Genomic DNA, 21,461 nt, shown 5'->3' on the forward strand with positions numbered 1-21,461 from the left:
CACAACGTTTGCTTTGACACAGGCAGAAAGGAACGGGCCGGTCACTGCCTGAGCGAGCCCCACCCTGACGCAAGGCCGAGACGTCCCCTTCCCGTCACAAAACAGCCAAGAACAAGGATCCCCAGGCAAGCCGACAGGAAGCTGCAGAAAATAAAGGCTATTTTGAACTGGTTTCACTTCTTGCGCGGGTGTTTTCTGAGCCGGGTTCCTCCTCCCCTTGCAGCGTGGGAGACAGCTACTCCTGGAGTGCAGCTGAGAACTGATTTAACCATCTCTCAAGTAAGTGGCTTCATTTTCATCTTGCCTTTACCTTTATGCCGGGGGCAGCGCTGAAACGTGTGTGCTTATTTTTAAGCAGCCTCTACCTGCGTAACGAGGAATGAAATCCACTGGCAATGGGACACTTTGCCCCGAGGAAGGAGCATTCCTCTGTGCCACCCACACGTCGTTTTGCTTGGCCTGTTGCTAGCTCCAGCCCCTGGATGGAAGCGTGCATGATTTTGGTTTTGTGCAAGCACTGTGTGTTCCACTTAAGAGCGGCCCTGGATTTTATCAGCCCAGCTCGGGTTCAGAGTGTCTGCAGCGCCCTGCACAATACAAACTTCATGGCCTTCGAGCTCATGGGTCTGATTCCTCACACAGTTTCTCTAAGTTTGTGCGAGCAGCACTTCAAAGACCAGTGAGTGTCACTGCTAGAAAACCGGGGTAGCACCGGAAGGAAACAGGCCCCTGGGTTTTTAGTGTTTAAACCCTTAGCGATTTCACAGAATAAGTGTAATAGAATCACTAAGGGACAGGAATAATAGAGAGCAATGGACAGAACTCTGTACTCACCCATGGACTGGAGGGGTGAGCAGAGTAGGAATTAACCCATTTTGAGCTAGTAAAGTCATCAGGACGGCCAGACTGGGTCAGACCAAAGGCCCATTTAACCCAGTGTTCTGTCTTCTGACAGTGGCCATTGCCAGATGCCCCAGAAGGAGTGAACAGAGACAGGTAATCCGCAAGAGATCCCTCGCCTGTCAACCATTCCTAGCCCCTGACAAACAGAGGCTCAGGACACCATTACTCATTCTGGCCAATAAATTCATGGAGGTTAGGCCCATCGGTGTTTATCTAGTTCTTTTTTGAACCCTGTGAAAGTCCTAATCTTCACAACCTCCTCTGGCAAGGAGTTCCACAGGTTGACTGTGCACTGTGTGAAGAAAAACTTCCTTTTGTTTTAAACCTGCTACCTATTAATTTCATTTGGTGACCCCTAGCTCAGGCACAAGTTTTGGATTCGTGCCCGGCCGTAATCTCCATAGGATCAACTCAGTCTTCCCGGGGCCTGTAAACTAAGTACCAGAGGTGTGTGGGCCTTTCACAGGAGACCTTAAAAACTGGTTCCCTCTAGCTCATTGGCATGAATATGAAAAACTCACTGCTACTTTCCAGGGAAACTGGGGGTTTCCATGACACCAATTTTACATTTGCCATCAACATGCAGGGCTGGCCCTTTCCCAGGGCTAGCCATCTACCCAGGAGGGACTTGATCTACAAACTCGCACTCCTTCCGGATCTGCCCCTCAGACGGCTGTGCACCACTCAGGAGATGCAGAAGGCCGTGGTGTAGTTATTCATACCAACTCCAGGCCAGGTTCACCAGCCTCTCAGATTAAACTCTGTCAAAGCTCTAGACCAAAGGTGGGAAAATTGACATCCCCCCAAAAAAACCCCACAAAACCCCCCAATCACTGGTCCCACACAAGTAAAAAGCAACTTAAATTTTAAGGTTTTTTGTTTTGTTTTTTTGAGAGAGAAATATAAAATGGTCAACTCACCAGCCGAGGAGGGGGGTAGATGATACAGAGAAATGGCTCCAGCTCCACTGGGGGAGGAGAGGGGGATGCTGAGGTTTGGGGCTTCTCACCTGTGGCAGGGTGAGCCGGCTTTTCCAGCTCCAGCCCCAGCAGGGGGGCCGGAAGGGGGGGTCCTGAGACCGGCTGAGGGCTGGATGAAATTAAGCCATAGGCTGGGGCCGGCCTGCAGGCCGTATCTTCCCTACCCCTGCGCTAGCCTCAATGAGCTGAAGCCTAGCTCCCACCTGGAGCTTGAAAAGAAGCCCAAAGACAGAGAAACCCAGCCCTGATGAGCCAAAACTGCTGCCTTCTCACCTCTCCCAGAGGCAGCACTGCCTGGGGGGATAACGCACCGGACCAGGCACCTCCAAGACCTGGGTTCTAGTCCTGCACCCGACAGCGCGGGCTGGGACCTGGGGATAACAGCCACTTCCCCTCCGTGGTGCCGTTCGTAAAATGCAGGTGGTGATACCGCAGTGCTTGGAGATGCACTGGTGAAAAGAGTTTGGGGATAAACGTTGCACTGAGGTGTTCCCTAGGGGTGCACTATTGTGCACATGCAGGCTGACTTTGACTTTGGTGAGGCCAGACCGTGACCTTTGCTGCTACCAGAGCATCAGGCTTCGGTATCAGTCCCTTCTCCAACACCAGGCAATGCAGCTCACCAGATGCCACGGAGCAGGACTCACTGTGGCACTGCCTGTTGGTTGCTCCGGGGAATTAGTTCTTACTCAGCAGGGCAGCCCCTTGGGGCCATGTCTCACCCCTCCACGCTCTCGCTCTGGAGTCCCGTGGCTTCCAGGACAGTGCCCGCTGCAACCGTCTCTTCTCTCCCTCCCTGGGGTTATCAGCTGTGCTCAGTCCAGTGCTGGCCAGCTGCAGCCTTGGGGGAAAGCGTCAGGCCTCACATCAATGGTAGCTAAGCACTGTGCAAAGGGAGAGGAATCCAGATCCAACCCCTACTCTGGGTCTCCTTCACAGCCTTGTCCTGCCCTCCTTCACAGCTACTTCCTTTGTGACCCTTTGCACCCTCCTGGCCTTTGTAGCAAGGGCTGGAGCCTCCCTGGCTCTGCTCTCCTAAGGGTGCCACTCCAGGAACCACCTGTGATCAGGGCTGTCTGTCTCACACTGCTGGGCAGCTCCTTATATACAGGGCTGCCCCAGTAAACGGTCCTCTGGCTGGCTCCTTAAAAGCTCCTCTCCAATTGGCCAGGGCTCCGTGCAGGCTCCCTCCTGCCTGCTTTAACTCCTCCCCAGCCAATGCAGCGCAATTGCCCCACCCCACTTGGCCTATCCTGCGCTAAGGAATATTGTAATCTGACCTCCCGGCAGAACACTTCCATTGCCCACCATGCACATTACACAGGAGATCTGAGCTACATCAAGACGCTATTTTCACTGCACCAGCTACAAGCGAGCCTCGCGGCCACAAGCCAAAACCTCCCCGAGTTACCCAGAGCGCTGGGACTGGCTTAGCTGCTGGTGAGTTGCTGCAGGGGATGGAATAGCTCCACTACGACAAGCCGGAGTATCAGCCAGTTGTAGTCCTGGAGCTTCAAGCCATCCCGTGGCCAGTGAGCTAGTTCCAGTTTAAAGCATCACTTAGAACTTTTCATGGGCAGCTGGGAGTCATGGGTAACACCGGATAAAGAAAAGTTATTTATTAGTTCCCATAATAGAAGAACTAGAGGACACCAAATGAAATGAATGGGTAGCAGGTTTAAAACGAATAAAAGAAAGTTCTTCTTCACACAGCGTGTAGTCAACCTGTGGAACTCCTTGCCAGAGGAGGCTGTGAAGGCTAGGACTATAACAGAGTTTAAAGAGAAGCTAGATAATTTCATGGAGGTTAGGTCCATAAAAGGCTATTAGCCAGGGGATAGAAATGGTGTCCCTGGCCTCTGTTTGTCAGAGGCTGGAGAGGGATGGCAGAAGACAAATCGCTTGATCATTGTCTTCGGTCCACCCTCTCTGGGGCACCTGGTGCTGGCCACTGTCGGCAGACAGGCTACTGGGCTAGATGGACCTTTGGTCTGACCCAGTACGGCCGTTCTTATGTACACCAGCTTAACTTGAGCTAAGACCGCAGGGAAGACACCCTGGGAGAGGGAGGGTATGTCGGTGCTGCAGCATAAGCCGAGTTAGTAGAAGTTGAGTTAGCAGACTGGGGTTTGTTAACCTTGAGCATCTACACTTAAGCGTAACCCCAGGCTAGGGCTTGCTGAACCGTGGGCCCTAATCTCACCTCCAGCGCCTATGCAGTATTATGCAGGCCAAGTCCCCCCACCCCTATCCCAGACTTCCTGGCGACTTCTTGCTGCGGTCACCCTAGCAGTTTGTTTGGGGTGCAGTGGCAGAAAACTTGACTGGCCACTAATGCTCCCTCTAATATTTTCAATCCATGTGTGGAATAAATTTGTATGTGCACGGAGGCCTGTGCCAATGTGCACCACTAGTAGAAACAAAAACCTAGTTACAAGTGCTCTGCTAATCAGATGGGCGGTGCTGGACTCTCTCCTGAGTGGCTGCACAAGCAGAGAGCTTATAGGGAGCACCGCTATCCACCAACTCTGACAGTCCTGAAGACAAAGACGATCCAAGGGGTTTACGGGATGCTTTCGGAGGACACCCAGAGCATGAGTCTATTGCAAAGGAATAAGGCTTTTACCTTGCATCTTGGCTTGACCCAGGCTCGGTCCCTCTGCCCCCCATGGGGTCCTGATAGCCTGGGTTTGAACCCTGAGGTAGTGCAATTTGTGTGTAGATGGCAGGGGAGTTAGGCCTGAGCCTGAATTTGAACCCTGGGCTTACACCATAACGTAGACATACCCAGAGACTATTACCCAGGATTAAAACACCCAAAGAGGCACCATTCCATGTATCTATCCACCCTAGGAACAGGGAGTGGTGTTAGTTACAAGACACCCACCCATTCATCAACAATATTGGCCCCCGGCAACTATTAGTTCAGTCCAGTCCTGCCGACAAGGCTTAGATACCCCTCGTTAAAGCAGACCCCGCCCTTCCAGGAAGCATTTGGCCCAAGGACCTCCCCAGACCGCTCTTACTCATTCCTTAGGCAGATAACCCCAAACAGAACCTGCCCTGCTGAGCCGCAAACTTGAGCTAGAAGGAGAACCTCTGCCTTCTCTGATACGAGGAGAGAGTGTGATTTGCCCCAGGGTTACAAAGCAAAACGGTAGCCGGGCTGGGAATGCAGTCTATGCGCCCCGCTTCAAGCCTCCGCTCTAAGCATTCGAGAACACTGCCTTCCTTTGTGGCAGACTCCTCACGTGGCATGAGAAAGGTCATGCCGATCTGCTAACGAAGGCTGGACTGGCCTCTCACAGGAGGGAGAAAAGAGGCAGCCAGCCGAAGAGACAGGATCAGAGGCAACTTTAAAAAAAAAAGTCATCGCAGGCAAATACTGTTTGGGGGAATTCAGTGGGAAATGGAAAAGCCTGAGGTTTTCCCGCAAGCTTAAGTTTACACCCTCAGCGAGCTCAAGAAATAGAAAGTATCAGTATTGTTCATTATGTCACTGCGGCTGATGGGATGTGTCAGGGGCGTCTGCAAGCACGTGAGAAAGCAAGTAGTGATCTCTGGCGCACGTAGGAGGGAGAGCATGTGGAGAGGAAGGCTGCTCCATAGCATTTGCCTAGAACTTGAGAGCAGCAGGGTCAAGTCCCTTCTGTGCCACAGCCTTTCAGTGAGAGCTTGGGCAAGTCATTTTGCTCTCCGTTTCCACACATTACAAAGACTGGAAGTGGCTCAGCCAGTAGGGTAACACAAAGGACCGCAGCCGACACTTCCAGCTGTATCCGGGGCTACTGCTGAAGCCCCATTTAAATCCGGTTGTGGTGCAGCAGGATCCTCCGGTACTTTGGCTAGCGCGCGGGGGCGGGGCCAAAGTCAGCCTATGGATTTCTCCGAGTGACTGGGGATAGCTCTGGCTTCACAGGCGCTAAGGCTCTTGTCACCTTTAAAAACGTGCTCGATTGTGGCCAGCGGTCCAGTAGGGCCTGCAACGGAGGCAGCTCTCTCTCTCTACCCTCCCTCTGTCTCAGGGCCACAGGCTGAAGGGGAGAGGGAGGAAGCAAGATGGGAGCTAGCTAGCGTCCCTTAGTGCTGCTCCACGCCTGTTGCAGTGTTCCCTGGCCGAAGGCAGACGCCCGGAAGCAAAGAACCCAGCGGATGTGGAGTCAGATCCATGGCACCAGTCAGACACCCCCACACCTACTTCTCTCGAGTCCTGCTGTGATTCCCTCCTCCCGCTGGGTCTGACCTCATCCAGGCATGAGTCCCTCCAAAGGCACCAGGGAGCGCTGTGGGAAGCAGGGCAGGGTGAAGAGGGGAGCAGAGCCACATGGCTACGCCATACCCATTTCTCAAGGCTGTTACTGTCGTTGTAGGTGAGGACCCAGGCGGCCGTAGGCACCTCCGGCTGGAAGCTCCATCCAGAGGTGAGACGACAAGATGGCCGCCCTCATCACTGAAAACTTCCGCTTCCTCTCTCTGTTCTTCAAAAGCAAAGATGTGATGATCTTTAACGGGCTGGTGGCCCTAGGCACGGTGGGAAGCCAGGAGCTCTTCTCTGTGGTTGCATTCCACTGCCCCTGCTCTCCAGCCAGGAACTACATCTATGGACTGGCTGCCATTGGCGTCCCAGCCCTGGCCTTGTTCCTCATCGGCGTCATCTGGAACAACCACACCTGGAACCTGGTGGCCGAGTGCCACAAGCGAGGGGCCAAGAACTTCTCAGCTGCAGCCACCTTCCTGCTCTTCGGCTCCATCATGGGGCGGGCAGCCGTGGCCCCCGTCACCTGGTCCGTCATCTCGCTGCTCCGCGGAGAAGCTTACATCTGCGCCCTCAGTGAATTTGTGGACCCTGCTTCACTAGATAAGTTTCCATCCAGATACGGACCAGAGACCCTGGCCAGGTTCCCTTGCAAGGACATTCCAGGGAACTTGACGAGTTTCAAGGAAGAAGTCATACGCCGACTAAGATACGAGTCGCAGGTATGGGCCTATTGGTACGTGAGTGTGGAAGGAGCAGACAAGGGACCGGGAGGCAGGGCTCCTGTCATTTCTGGCTCAGGGTGAGACTGTTGAGCTGGGAGTTAGGAGAGGAGACAGAGCCAAGACTCCAAGGCTCAGAAACAGAAGTTGAAATCCTGGTCCCACTGAAATCAAAGGGAGTTTTGCCATTTACTTAAACCAGAATATTACACCTAGTGGTTAGAACAGGGCTACATTCCCATCTCTGCCACACGCTTACCATGTGACCATGGGAAAATTACTTCCCCCCCCACCCTGGTACCGCATCACCCTCCTCTGCGGGAGGAGAACACCCCCTTTCCCTGTGTGGCTTAGTCCAGCGGTTTTCAAACTTTTCGCTCATGACCCAGTTGAAGAAAATTGTTGGGGCCCATGACCGGACATCATCTGACAGGAGTGTAGGCACCGGGGCGGGACTGAAGATGAGAACTTTGGTGTGTAGGAGGGGGCTCCAGCTGGGGGGGTCAGGGCTGGGGCAGGAGGGGCTGACCTTGAGTGGCTCTCAGTCAGCAGGGGGGCTAAGGCAGCTTCCTGCCTCTCCTGGCACCACAGGCCATGCTGTGCTCCAAAAGCAGCCAGCACAAGGTTCCCAGCCAATGGGAGTGCGAAGCTAGTGCCTGGGGCAGAGGCAGTGTGTGGAGCTCTCTGCCCCTAGGAGCTGGGCCTGCTGCCGGCCGCTTCTGGGGCATTGCAGTCTGCAGTGCCAGGACAGGCAGGGAGCTGCCTTAGCCCCCGCACTGCTCACCTGACCCCCCTGCAGCCAGGAGACCCAGGGCCTGACCTTCCATGACCCGTAGACTGAAAACCATTGGCTTAGCCGATCTACTTCTCATTGAAACTCCAGCACGGGGAAGTCAAGATAAGCAAACTGGGGAAGGCAGCCCTGAAACACCCAGCTCTGGGCAGGATGCCTGGGCAGGATGCCAGCCTCTCTCTTTTCAAGCCGAGCCCTTAACTCCCCCAGCCAACGAGGGGAGACAGAAGGTGTCAACCGCACAGGAAGCAGGGAGGGGGACAGGGGGGGGGGGGAGCAGCAACCAGACACATTCAGGCTCCTCCGTATCTCGAGCATTTCCCTCCTGTGCCTTTTCTGCTTTCTGGGCTAACGCGTTTCGTAGCGTGGTAGCTCTCTCCAGCCCCGCCCCAGTCTAGCCATTCGGCACAGCTTGCCCCACAGGATCACGCTGGGGCGAGGTGATTGGTGATCCCCCAATCGGAGCTCCCAGCGTGCTGTCAGAGAAGCCCACGCCCTGTGCCTGGGAGCGGTGCGTGTTCAGAAATTGGGGGCCATTTCCACCCAGCTGAGGTGCGAGCTGCTCTGAGACCAGGCTTAGTGACCAGAAACCTGCAGTTTCTGCAAGTCGTCTGCCCGGAGGGGGGCTTGCTTTTAAGACACTTGTTTAAGGCTCTGTGGGGACCTCCAAAAAAAAGCAGCAGTTTTAGGGGACGGAGAACAGCACATTCTGCAGACAGAGATCAGGTCTCAGAACCACCTCCGCACCAGCTAGCCCCGGGCTTTGCGGTTCTGCACCACCATGCTGGATGTGGGGCAGACTCCTCCGTTCCCACTGCAGCCGTCCCCCGTGGCCCAGTCAGGAGCAGAGGTGATGGCGGGTGTCCCTGAACTAGAATAGAAAGGGGTGCCCAGTAGGAATGTAAAATCCCGGTTAACCAGTTAACCAGCGAGACGTTAAGTTGTCCTAATCGGGTAACCGGTTAAACCTTAACTGAGATCCGGGCAGGGGACTCCAGGCCAGCTGGAGCAGCCCCCAGCCTGTGGGGCTCCTGCTCCCAGTCCTGCACAGGGGCTGGCTGCCAGCTCCCAGCCCCTCCTCCCCCATACTAGGGCAGGGGCTGGCTCTCCAGATGAGAGCTTGCGGTAGGCAAGGAGCTGGTGATACTTACCAGTTAACCTTCTGCATCCCTAGTGCCCAGGTCAGGGGGCACTGGCCAAGCTGGAGCAGGAGCAGAAGCTGCAGGTCAGGACTGAGGAGCATCAGCCGAGCTGTGTCATGGCTCCAGTTGGGAGGAGCAGCAACCATTGTGGGCTGGGACGACGGGCGTTGGCAGAGGGCTGCTGGGAATCTCCTGCAGAACCTGCCTTTGCTCATGTCAGGGCTATTGGTCCTGCCTCACATTCACGGACAAAATCCAAGTGAGCCAGCTCACACAGGGGCAAACCCGGACAGGTTTTTTCATTGGAGGTTGGCCTGACGAGCTGGTCTGACGCATCCCCTCTCTGTCTCCTCAGCTCTTCGGGTGGCTGCTCATTGGGGTTGTGGCGGTCTTGGTGTTTATCACCAAGTGCCTGAAGCATTGCTGCTCACCCCTGAGCTACCGGCAAGAGGGCTACTGGGCCCAGTACCGCTCCAGCGAGTATAAGCTCTTCCAGCGCACCGCCGAGGTCCACTCCAAGATCCTAGCCGCCAACAACGTCAAGCAGTTCTTCGGCTTCGTGGCTCTGGAGAAGGAGGAGAAGGAGCTGGTGGAGGAGTTCTCTGTGGAGGGCGTCCAGCCAAGCCCGCAGTGGAACGCCATCACCGGGGTCTATCTCTACCGGGAAAACAACGGCTTCCCACTCTACAGCCGGCTCCATAAGTGGGCCAAAGGGGGGGAGGGGAACGGGCCAGGGCCTGATGGTCAAGAAATGGTCTTCCTGGCCACCTAAGAGAACCAGCAGCCAGGGGATGACGGGACCGGTTCTCCTCACCATCTTTGCTTCACTAGATGCTCAGATAGGTACAAACATGTGCATGGCTAGTCGATTTGCTGCTAATTAGCCTCCTTGGCCCAGCAAGGGAGGAAAGAGGAACAGCTTCGAGATAAAGATCAGTTGCATCGTGCCAGGAACCCGTCTCTGACACACAGCAGTGCACTGTTGCTCCTACACGGAGGACATGCCACCTAAAGCAGGTATGTGCACCTGTCTCCAGACTATCAGTGCTACAGCTTTGTTGTTACGCACAGACCCAGCCCCCGGGTCCTGCACGCACAAAGACGTGTTCAAGGTAGGAAACCAGACCTAATACTCTGCCAGTGTTCCCCATCGCAGCTACGAGTGCTACAGCCTCTTTGCTCTCTCATTTCACCCAGCACACCTGCCTAGTTGATGCTTAAGACTTTATCTTGGAGTTCTGTTGCACCAAGAAATTCCCAGAGCACTTGATGGGCAGTTGCCTCTGGGGAGGAACACAATAGTAGTCCCATCAATGCACAGAAAAACTCCAGAATCTAAGAGTTTGTCTACAGAAGGGGAAGGAAAGGAGGAGGTGGTGTTCACGAACTTGGATTTGTACACATTGAACTGACCTGCGTTCACACAACACAAACCCTGAAAGCACAGTAGCTGCACAGTACAAGTATATACCAAGTTCCCTGGGCACCGAGTGAATACAAATCCATGTTCGTGCACACACGTTGCTCATTCAGTTTTGGAAGCCTTCTAATTGCCATCCCATACTGCTTTGCATGTCACCAGATGTGACCTATTGGCTTACCTGTATATCCTCCCCCTCCACTTCTCTGGGGTCAAGTTGACTTGATGCCAGCAACAGGATGCTGGCATTGCATAGGGATCGTTAATGAAGTGGAATCCAATAATCCAGATGGAAACTGGCTAGGGCCCCAAACATCTTGTGTCATGAGCACAAAAGTTCATCAACTTGGTTTTATGCATCTAGAAGACAGCTCCGTCAGCATGCCAGCATCCTGCTGAGCTGGCTTGGGTCAAGCTGAGTCATCAAAACCACTTCGGCAGCTCCTTGGGCTTCTCCTCCACGCACTGACCCGTTCCTCCCTGGCTTAGGTTCTGAGAGCTCATAGTCGGACTTAGTTGCCATACACACACTTTGCATTTAGATGGAGCCAGTCTCAGAGGGATGGCCCCGTTAGTCTGTAACTTTGAAAGCAACAAGCAGTCCTGTGGCACCACAGAGACGAACAAATATATCATGAGCTTTCGTGGGTAAAACCCACTTCATCAGATATAATGGGAGTGGAAATTACAGAACCACAAAGTACTCTGTATTCTGTAATTTCCCCTTCCACTACATCTGATGAAGTGAGTTTTACCCACGAAAGCTCATGATCCAATATATTAGTTGTATCAATTAAGCATCTCTCTCTTACTGGAAGGAGACCAGAAACCAGCTAGTCAAACAACTGCATTAGGACCACCTGTCTTGTGCCTGTAAAGACTCAGGTTTGCAGTGACTGGAATTGGAGGGATTCAGCCATGGGAAGCGGTGACCACTCCTTCCCTCTTTTGTTGGACTTTTAAAGCTAGTTCCGCTGCCTTAAGATGGTTCCTGGACGAGATCCTTGCTGATTCTCTCTCTCAAGAGCTAAGTTCTACTCTGAGAAACAGACACAGGGGAGGATGAAATGTACCACTGTCGTTGCACTGCTGTGTTGACCACTGGCCGAAGACTGGGTTTGCATTTATAGCCATTGCACGATTCTCCTGTCTATAATTGCATGTTGAATTAGATACGCACAAATGTCTATTTCAATGGGTGGCAGCACATTTTCCTATTTATAATGCTCCTTCAGATGGGCTCCTTGTTTTTAATGCACCTTTGCTGTGCCTTTCACGGTAGTCAACCCCCAAGTGTACAAACCCTAGGAATCAGCCCTTCACACTTGTGCAACTGGATTAAAAATGAGTTTTTTCAGGGGTTTTTTTCCCTCTTTGCTTTCTGGTTCCTGAACATTTTGGGGGCACTTAGGTCACATTTTCAAGCTTTTCTTTGAACAGGCAGGCTAGAAATTTACTCCTCGCATGAGGGTTGGTGACGCTGCTTTCAGAATCCCTGTTGCACTGATGTGGGTGCAGGTTTCACGGAGAATCGATGCAGTGGGAGGAGGGAGGACCGGACCCTGCTCTGTCACTGTGCTCTCTTGTAAGTAAGAGAACAGGAGCATGGCCAGCAATTAGAAACATGAACTCAGACTGCATGCTAGACATCATAGGCCGGCAGGAAGCGAAGAAACTGCAGCCCCTTCACTGAAACGTCTGAGCAGGGTTTTCTTAATTCTCCTTTCGGGTGCAGTCTATGCAGCTCTCCTTGGAAAGCTACAACAGACCAGGATCTTATAAAAGTGTGACAAATAGCGAGAGGTCGGGGTTCAGCGTATCGCGTGACTGCTAGTCATGCCCATCAGCTGAGTCAGGAACTCAGGCTGCAGCAAGCAAGAGCAGCACCACTCTTGTGGCTTCTAGCCATGGGCTTTGCTGGTTATCCACTAGGACCTTCCACATGGCTTTTGTCCTGCCAGAGGAAGCCCAAAGCTGAGCTGGGAATAGCTTGCCCCCTCCTCTCAAAGCAGGCACTGTAGCCAACTCATTTCCACTGTCTCCCTGGCTGGAATGAGCAGATTTGCTTTAAAGAGCACAAATCAATCTTGGATTCAGCTAACGACAGTCCCCACCCTTCTCAGTAAAGGTGAAACAGAAGTGTCACAAAGTTTGCTTGCACTGATTTACTGCGTAACGTTTAGAAGGGGCCATAACCCCGCCCTTCAGCTCAACCCCCACTGAGCCAGAGACGACAGCTCTCAACCTGAGCGGATGTTGAGCACTGGCCGCTTCCCATGCTCACTGCTCCTCTAGATGCAAAAGAAGGGATGAAAGGTGGGCAGAAGGTGGCTAAGAACAGAAGGGCCACACTGGGTCAGACCAATGGTCCACTTACCCCAGTGTCCTGTCTGCCGACAAGGGCCAGCACCAGATGCTTCAGAAGGGCAATTATTGAGTGATCCATCAGGTCGTCCAGTCCCAGCTTGGGCAGTCAGAGGTTTAGGGATTCCCAGGACATGCGGTCACAATCCTGACCATCTCGGCTAATAGCCATGAACTCACCTAAGTCTTTTCTGAACCCGCTTGGCCTTCACAAGTTCCACAGGGGAAGGGGGTGTTGAGTGAAGTGGCACTTCCTTATGGTTGTTTTAAGACGGCTGCCTATTAATTTCACTATGGCTTCGTCTACACTGCCGGCTTTGTTGGCAGAGCCTATGCAAATGAAGCACAAATTAGCATACTGCACTTCATTTGCATAATTTATGCAAGCCTTTTTTTTTGCTCAACCCAGCTTGCATAGATTAGCATATCACTGCTTCATTTGCATAATCTACACTTCATTTGCATAGGCTCTGCCAGCAAAGCCGGCAGTGTAGTCGAAGCCTGTGTGACCGCTGGTTCCTGTGAAGAGGTAAACACTTCCTTATTCCCCTTCGCCGCGCCACCCATGATTATACAGTAATTCCTCATTTAACACGTGCCCGCTTAACACGTTTTCGCGATAGCATGCTTTTTTTTTTTTAGGGAACATTTTTTGAATTACACGACCGTCCCCAGAATAACACGATTTCCCCAGCCAGCCCGGTGCCGGTGGCTGCGCGGGGCTTCCCCCGCCTTCCTGCAAAGTGGAGGAGGGTTCGCCGCTCCCCACGCCGTTCTCCGGCAACCCCCCCTCACCGGACACAGTGCGGGTCCCGGCAGACCCATCACAGGGGCATACTCCTAATCCAACCCCCCTCCCCCTGCCCCACTTCCCTTCCCCAAAGCCAAACACCTCCCCTCCCTGCTGTAACCCCGTCCCCTTTCTCCCCCAACCTTATGTCCTGGTCCCAACAGACATCACCGCTTGAAATGCAACCCCCACCTTTTCTATTATTTTCAATGGGAAAATTGACCCCACGTAACACGTTTTCACTGAACACGATCATTTTCTGAAACAGATCTAGAGTGTTAAATGAGGAATTACTGTACACAGACCTCTAGCCTATCTCAAGCTTTTTAATCTTGCCTCAGATGGAAGCTGTTCCATACCCAGCCTCATTTTTGTTGCCTCTCTGCACATTTTTTCCTCTTCTTTATCTATCCCTTTCCTAAGGCTCCCATCGTTCTCTTGGCTTTGACTGCGCCCCTGAACATTGAGATGTTCTCAGAAAACTATCCACAAGGAATCCAAGATCTCGGTGTTGAGTGATAGCAGGTGAATTTAGAGCCCATCATTTTGTATGTACGGGTGGACTGTATTTTCCATTTTGCACCTACAAAATTGAACTTCATCTGCCATTATATTTCCCAGTGACCTAGTTTTGAGAGATCTTTCTGTAACGCTTCACAATCTGCTTTGGATTTAACAATACTGTGTATAGTCTCCAGACTTTTTCATAAGAACGGCCATAGTGGGTCAGACCAATGGTCCATCTAGCACAGTATCCTGTCTGCCGACAATGGCCAATGCCAGATGCCCGGAGGGAGAGAACAAACAGGTAATCCTCACGTGATCCCTCTCCTGTCACCCATACTTAGGCAAACAAACAGAGGCTAGGGGCACCATTCCTACCCATCCTGGCTAATAGCCATTGATGGACCTATCCTCCATGAATCAATCTAGCTCTTTTTTGAACCCTGTTAAAGTCCTAGCCTTCACCACATCCTCTGGCAAGGAGTTCCACAGGTTGACTGTGCGAGCAGGGATTTCCACTTCCCTGTTTACCCCTTTTTCCACATCATTCGTGAATATGCTGTACCGGGACCTGCGCTGTTTATATCCTTGGAAGACCCCACTATTCACCACTCTTCACTGTGAAAAATGACCGTTTATTCCCACCCTTTGCTTCTTTTCTTTTAACCAATTACTAACCAACGAGATGATCTTCCCTTCTATCTCATGGCTGCTTACCATCCCCAGATTCAGAAGGGAACAAAGACATCCAGCTGGCAAACTATTCTCCAGCAAATGGAAGGGGTCACATTTTCTTTCACAAAGAAGGGTTCAACATTTGGATGTAGGCTCTTCAAGTAGATGTACAACAGCTCATCTGGAAAAGCACAAGAGAACTAGCGGCTCCCTGATACTATAACTGCATCTAGTTCTATATTTTCTCTTAAGGAGTTAAGTGGATGTAGAGAGGAGGGCACATGGAGGTTTTGCTCAGAACTTGCTGGAACATGTCCAAAAGAAATATCAGTCTCACCAGTCCTTTTGTTAAAGGTCACAACTTCCTTTGCAGCTGGAAGTGGGGACGTAGGTTTCTTTGTGATCTAGTAATTGGCCCTTTTGATGGAAAATGGCCTCCCAGAATCCCCGCTTGCATGGAACACCATAGTTACAGGCCTATGTCTGGGATTTAGGAGACGTGGGGTCAAATCCCTGCTCTGCCACAGACCTCCTGCACGACCATGGGCAAGTCACAACTCCCCTGGCAGTACAAGTGGGTAACAGCACTGCCCTTCCTCAGCATGAGGCTCTCAAAGACTGAGAAGGGCTCTGATATTACGCTCAGGGTAGCCATATAAGAACCTTAAATAGGCAGCCCTATTCCACGTACGAAAGGGTTAAAATAGGATTGGTTATTTTTCAGCATCAAATGCTTGGTTTCTTCTCTCGGTTTAATGACGTCTTAGCCAGCTGCTGCTGCGGCAGTCGCCCCTCTAATTTCTGTCCATCACAGGCCGTGTTTGCTAGCAAGGAGCTGCTCCTGAGCGCTGGATCAGGTTTGACTGGATGGCTGTAGGCTTTAAGAGAAATCAATCAGGCGGGTTTTGTTAAATTACTGGCCCCACAAAGGCACTGACTGGCGCCTCTAAAGACACCAATGCAGGTGCAATTTGAGAATGTTCCCAGCGATGCTGGAAAGAGAAGGGACAGGAAAGAAAAGGAAGCTTATGCTGTATCATTGCATTTAATGATGGGGAGTCACTAACTGCCCCATTTCGACCGGAAAGCAGGTTGGAGGGTAGCTGTTTCTACCAGTTATAAAAAATAATCAGCATTTAAATCACCAGATCCAAAATCATCCACATGTTAAAAGTCTGTTGCACAGCGGGGAAAGATGGAAAGCTCCTCTAAATGTTTGCTTCATACACTTTGTTCTTTCCACCTTAGTCTGGTCCTGCACAATCCAGCTGGCTGCTAGTTCTCTCAGGAAAGGCAACGATTACCAACACAGGTGGACTTCTCCTGTGCACTACACACAGAGAGCCGGCCCCGGGACTGGAGTCTCTGTTTTGGAAGTTAGCTCTCCACAAGAGAGCTCTTGGACTCGACGTACTCCAGCGCTGCTACTTTCACAGCCTGGATGGTTTCTGACGTGCCGTATTTCTTCTCGTAATCCAGGTAGCGTTTGAAGAAAAACTTCATCCTCTTGGCTGCCAGGCTCAGGTGAATGACCCGCTCAAAAATGTCCCTGCAAGAATCAAACACCCATTCAGAACATGACCGGGCATGGGGCCTGCATCCTGATACCTTGCCTCAGAAACAATGGGCGGGATGGGTTGTACCCTCAGTGGAAGGCAAAGGAAATGCAGTACATGCACTCAGCCTGTTAGAGCAGGAAAGGTCAGATCCCTGTGAATCAACGTGCTTCATAGCCCCCTTCCTCACTGCTTGCAGAGCGACCACGGTTATGGAACAAATGATACAGCTGGCTCTCTACATTCCACAGGATTCCACTGAGCTCAGGGATTGGTCCCAGGTTAGCTACACTTTGTGGCCAGCAAAGCACCAAGCAGCCCCCCTTCTTGCACCCTGGGCAGGCTTAGCAGAATTCAACGTTTAGTTCTTTTAACAAGTCTTTTCTGTTTGGATGGTTTTACAGCGGTGCACGATTATGAGCATAAGCATTTTTTTTAAATGTCATCCATTTAAATGTTCACTGTCACAGGTAATTATGGGGGGGTGGAAATCAGACAAGGGGGCGGGGTCAGACCAGAGATATTGAGATTCAAAAAGTTAAAGCCTTATAACCATGAAAGCCCAAATTGTCAAGTCACGTGAAAATACATGAGAAGTCATTAGTCTGAAATGAAAAGTAAGTTCTCAAGCAGCGTTTTTCTGGGAATTCCGATCCTCCTCCATGGAAATCTCTTTGCACTGGCGTGTGCGAGGGGCAACGTTGATGTTTCTCAATATTTACCAGTGAGGAGCTAATTCCTCCAGCACTAACTATGGGGAGAATGCAAAACGGAGGGGCTGGCCAGCTGTCGCTACCACTCTACATGCAGAGGAGCAACGGCAGGGAGATGAACACACAGGCTCCTGGTGCCGAAAGAGCAGCAGCATTAAATAGAGAGGTTAGCTAGACTCTTGCTCCGCGGCCTCCGACACGGAACCGGTTACTGGAGGAGCGATCCAAGCAGGGAATAAAAAGAGGCCAAAATCCAGAAGTATCTTCCCGTGTGCTGGAATCCCAGAGAGTTAGATTGGAGTCTCTAGGTTGTAGGCTCTGCACTGCTGGAAATTCCCCGTCCACACCTGCCTATTGGACCCCTACAGGTCTCCTAACCCAGACCTGTTTGCCTCCCCAATAACAAGGATTCGCTGTTGCCCTGGGATCTTCCTTACTGCAGAGGGGAGGAGGAGAAGCGTTTTAAGCCTCATACCTCCTCCCTCTCACCCCCCCCATATCGCGAGCACTCACCGGACTTCCTTCTGGCTGCCGTGTTTGATCATCATGTCTATGTAGATGGACCAGATGTCCGTGCGTTTGGGGTAGCTGCTGAGCGTGCTCTCAAAAACGGCCTTGGCATGTTCCGGGTCCCCAAAGTGGAACTCCAGCTGGGCAAACTTGGAGATCACATCCACATCTGGGCAAGGAGAAGACACCCCCTCAAAGCACGGCACTCACCAGCAGGGGGCGCCCACCCCCTACATTCTCCCCCTCCCAACGCCTGCAGAAAGCTGCCACGGCAGCTGCTGTCGGCAGCCACTTCTTTTAGTCTCCGCTCAGAAAGAGGTTTGGGGCTGGGAAGGGGCTCTGCATCCCCAGACTGGAGGGCACCTGACTCCCCCTGTCAGTATTGCATCCGGCTCTCCTGGAGGGGATGTCGGAGGCGTAGGTCTCTCAGGTGTCCACTCTCCACGTCCTCCCTGGAACTGCGACTCAAATCCCAGCAGGACCTACTCCCAGCCTTTCCCCCTTCCAAAGCAGGGCAGTTGACTCAGGGTGGAGGTTTGGAGACCTTAGAAAACCAGATCCTGGCCGTGTGCAAAGCCCGTGGCTCGGCGTTCCAGCCGGGCTGGCCAAAAGACGCCCCCCCGGCTGCAGGGCGCCAGGAGACTGCAGCTGTTACCACGGCCAAAGACCAAACCCCGAGAAGCAGGAACCCGGTGAAGGGGAAGGCCGATACAGACCACGGTGTGGGTGAGCAGCCAGCCACTGGGCACTTACGTTCCTTCGCTGGCAGGCCCCTCAGGGCGCGATCCAGAAGCCTGTGCGTGGCCTCGGTCTGGCCCCGTTTCAGGAGGAAGGTGGCGTATCTCAGCCACACGGATTTCTCCTGGCGGAAACGTTTCAGCATCCGGTTGTACAAGTCATCCGCTTGCTGGAAGGACCCGAGAGCGGGAAGGACGGGTCAGTAACAGAGTGTCGGCTGACAGCCTCGCGCCGCAGCCTAGAGAACCTTCCCGCCACGACCACCACGGCCTGGCCTACACTTAAATTAGGCTGATGGCCACATCACTCCAAAACCCTTTACCTGGGCGTAGGCTGCAGCCAGGAGCGGCCTGAGGCGGGCTGTGGCAGTTGGCGCCCCAGGCAGAAGGCGCAACCAGCGCCCCCGCCGGCACGGCTGTCAATGGCTGTGATGTAATCATGGGGCACCCCGGTGCCCTGTGACATCATCATCGGGCACCCGGGCCGGCGGCGCCCTAGGCAACTGCCTAGTTTGCCGAGGCTCACGGGCCGCCCCTGGCTGCAGCTACACTCGCGGGTTACGCTGAGATAGCTCTGTTGGTACAGTCTCTAGTGCAATTTGTCGGGGGGAGGGGCAGAGAATATCAGTAGCTCCTCCCCCTTTGATAACACAGATGGAGAAAGCGGAGTTCAGAGCAGCGGAGCGACGTCCGAAGATCAAACAGCAACTCACGGCCGAGCGAAGAGCAGAGCCCAGGTCTCCCTCCCCCCAGGCCTATGCCTGGCCCAGCTGTTGCCCCCCCAAAAGGGCATTTCCTCTGTGGCTCCTGACTATAGAAGACACAGTAGCCCTGGAGCAGAGAGGTATCCCACTGGGCCTTTCCCCTCTGCACTCTGGGAACGGGATACAGGCCTAGGGTTTATGAGACAGCAAGTTTGGTGTTCCCCCTCCTGGTCTCCGGAGAGAGTCCGGCCTGCCTATCACTGCTAGGCCAAGCCAAACCCAGGAGCAGTGGTAAAGTCAGGGCTTGCCTAGCACCTGCATTATCTATCCAAGCTCTAATGAGCATGACTGGCCCCTCCCCCTTTCAGGAGAGCCAACTCCAGAGGGTCTGGAGGAAATTAAGTTTTGGTTACAGACCGATCATCCCGTTATGCCACACAGGGAACAGATGAACAGGCAGGGGCTGCGCAGGGAAGACCCGCGTAAGAAATAAAGAGATGGCAAATTCCCTTGTTGTTCCAGCAGCTCACCCAGGTCTGCACCGTAATTCTATGGCTGGGGGGCAGATGCTGGGTTCGGCTGGGCACTTAAGACCGGGAGAGGGGGTGTTTCCTGCCCTACTGGCGAGCAGCAAGGATTCTGCCACTCAGCACCTCGGGGGTACAGGCACCCACCTGGTACTTCTCAGAGTTGGCATAGATGTCGGCCAGGTGCTGGAAGACTTTCAGAGGCTCGTTATATTGCACAGCCCGCTCAAAGACCTTCATCAGCGTCTCCTCCGTGCCGTACATGTTCTCCAGGTTCAGCAGAGCCACCCACACGTTCAGCTTCTCCTGCTCCTCCCTGAAAGCGGAACAGGGCAAAGATTTTGTTCCCTGGGGCTTGCAGTTATTCAGGAGGGGTCGGGATTTCCTGCCGGGATGTCCTCACAGGTCTCTGGCTCCGTCGATGAGAAGAACCAGAAGGCTGCTTGCGTGTGCGCTCAGTGATGTGGGCCGTGTCGACTTGTGCACTTAGTCTCCACAGCAGAGCCCAAGAGGCCCCCAGAGACCACAAACCAGATAAGGACTGAAGGTGCCTGGCCAGGTTTATTGTTAAGCTAAGTGCAGTCATAGCTGTCAAGACTCTACTGAACCACTTTGCATATGTACTTGCCACAATGGAAAGACTTACGTCAGTGGGAAATTTCCACTGCCCCCCGGTCTTCCAAAGACGGTGTCTCCCCCCAGCACCATTTTATATACAGGTACAAACAACGTACACCTCATTGTTGATGTGTCAGGGTACCACCCTCTGATACTACTTAGCTACCACCCATCACCCTGAACCTCGTGGTTTGATGAGATCATCTCTATCCATCATGCTGTCGTTTCAAACCCTTTCCTGAACCTGGGTCTGTATCTGTGAGGAGGGGGTACCAAGGTCTTTTTTAATGTGCTTTCCACTTATGACCAGCACCAATTAGTGTTCTGCACTCTCAGCCCTGTTCGTGCCAAGTTCTGTGAACAGGGGCCTACCTCTTGCTCACTGCTTAACTTTGTTTTATGTTAGCTAGGCCTCAGACCAGGCCTGTGCTACATGGGCTTCTGTTTTAGGCCTTCATCTTACTACAGGGCAGAGCTGGGTAGTTGTTTCATGGGGCACAGTAAGACTACACGGTACAAGCTGCCTGGAGAACGCAGAGGTGGCGGCGGAATGATCTGACTCATGGTGAAATAAAAGTCCACCGTGCCCAGGGTAACACCCCCGACTCCCATGGAAAGAGCCAGGAGAGTTCTAGGCCCCCTCGAAACGAGCATCACAGTGCCACCTTGCGACATGGGTTCAGAAAGACCCCGGCACCTATGGAATCAACTCCTCTCTTGGCAGCACCCATTCATTGCCATACTGCTCCCACCCCGGGCGGAACTGGACTGCCGCGTACGACGGGCTGGATGTGGCCGACGGAGTGCCACCGCTGCAGGCCCGCCTGGGTCGTCCCCCGAGCACGGCGAGCTGAGAACTGCAGCCCTGCAGGACGAGGGGGCTGCTGGAGCGGCACGTTTTATGCCCCACCCAGATGCTGGAGTCCCTGCATTGAGTAAGGGTGTCCACGGCACGGAGTGGGGGAGGGGTGTTTTACCTGAAGGAGATGGTTTTGAGCGCCCTTTCCGCCACGGCCCTGGCCTTCTCGATCTCCGTGGCTTGGAGGTGGAAGGCCATGTACTGCAGCCACAGGATGGAGCTGTTGGGATTGCTCAGCACCAGGCGGTCGAAGTCGTCTGCCGTCTGCGGCTGCCGACCGGGGTCCATCAGGGCAGCTTCCATCTTGGAGAGCTCCTTCTCCACCCGCTGCTTCTCCTGCTCCTTCTCCTTCTTCGTCCGCTTCTTCCCCTGAAGCGGGCCAGGAAAGGGGTGAGACCGGGAAGCAGGGGCACTGGGGACTAAGTCAGGAAGATGGAGGCAGGACAGCCGCACGCTGGAGGACGGGGGCGGGGAGGGCTTAGAATCGCCTGGGGTCTGAGTCTCAAACCAGCAGCGTCCCATGGGAGAAGGGACGTGGGTTTCCCTCAAAGCACCGCCAGGGCCTGAGCGCATCCCCACGCTGGGCACCTCTGACTGCTGCGTTTGGGATTTCCTCCCCAGCTTTGTGCCACGGCACAAGCCTAGTGCTCGCTGGTGCCAGCGTCGTTTTGTGCTCTGGAGAGACCAGG

The 21,461-nt window shown here is 53.3% G+C and overlaps 2 protein-coding genes across 5 annotated transcripts in view; one reads left to right on the forward strand and one right to left on the reverse strand.

The window, feature by feature from the left end:
- The first annotated feature begins 12 nt into the window (after positions 1-12).
- On the forward strand, positions 13-11,575 carry CALHM2 (calcium homeostasis modulator family member 2). 2 transcript variants are annotated; one of them, XM_006120850.4, is made up of 3 exons: positions 13-279; positions 6,254-6,860; positions 9,151-11,575. In XM_006120850.4, the coding sequence occupies exons 2-3, from the start codon at positions 6,318-6,320 to the stop codon at positions 9,565-9,567; spliced, it is 960 nt and encodes a 319-aa protein (XP_006120912.2). In that variant the 5' UTR covers positions 13-279; positions 6,254-6,317; the 3' UTR covers positions 9,568-11,575. The 2 variants fall into 2 exon arrangements, with proteins under 2 accessions (XP_006120912.2, XP_075791667.1); XM_075935552.1 differs by lacking the exon at positions 13-279 and having other exon boundaries at positions 3,288-6,860.
- A 3,999-nt stretch (positions 11,576-15,574) lies between these two features.
- The window catches only part of PDCD11 (programmed cell death 11), a 44,776-nt gene continuing 38,889 nt past the window's right edge, over positions 15,575-21,461 (reverse strand). For all 3 annotated transcript variants that reach the window (XM_075935546.1, XM_075935547.1, XM_075935548.1), the window contains exons 32-36: positions 20,891-21,141; positions 19,443-19,611; positions 18,081-18,234; positions 17,331-17,496; positions 15,575-16,097 (exon numbers count right to left, since the gene is read on the reverse strand). In XM_075935546.1, coding sequence (XP_075791661.1) covers positions 15,926-16,097; positions 17,331-17,496; positions 18,081-18,234; positions 19,443-19,611; positions 20,891-21,141 — 912 coding nt within the window. In that variant the 3' untranslated portion in view covers positions 15,575-15,925. The remainder of the gene's footprint in view (positions 16,098-17,330; positions 17,497-18,080; positions 18,235-19,442; positions 19,612-20,890; positions 21,142-21,461) is intronic.

Source organism: Pelodiscus sinensis, chromosome 8, assembly GCF_049634645.1.
Source record: "Pelodiscus sinensis isolate JC-2024 chromosome 8, ASM4963464v1, whole genome shotgun sequence".
Classification (NCBI taxonomy): domain Eukaryota; kingdom Metazoa; phylum Chordata; order Testudines; family Trionychidae; genus Pelodiscus; species Pelodiscus sinensis.

Coding starts and splice junctions, on each gene's coding strand:
- CALHM2 (XM_006120850.4), top strand. CDS start 6,318: ATGGCCGCCCTCATCACTGAAAACTTCCGCTTCCTCTCTCTGTTCTTC. Junction 6,861..9,150: donor GACTAAGATACGAGTCGCAG/GTATGGGCCTAT, acceptor CTGTCTCCTCAG/CTCTTCGGGTGGCTGCTCAT.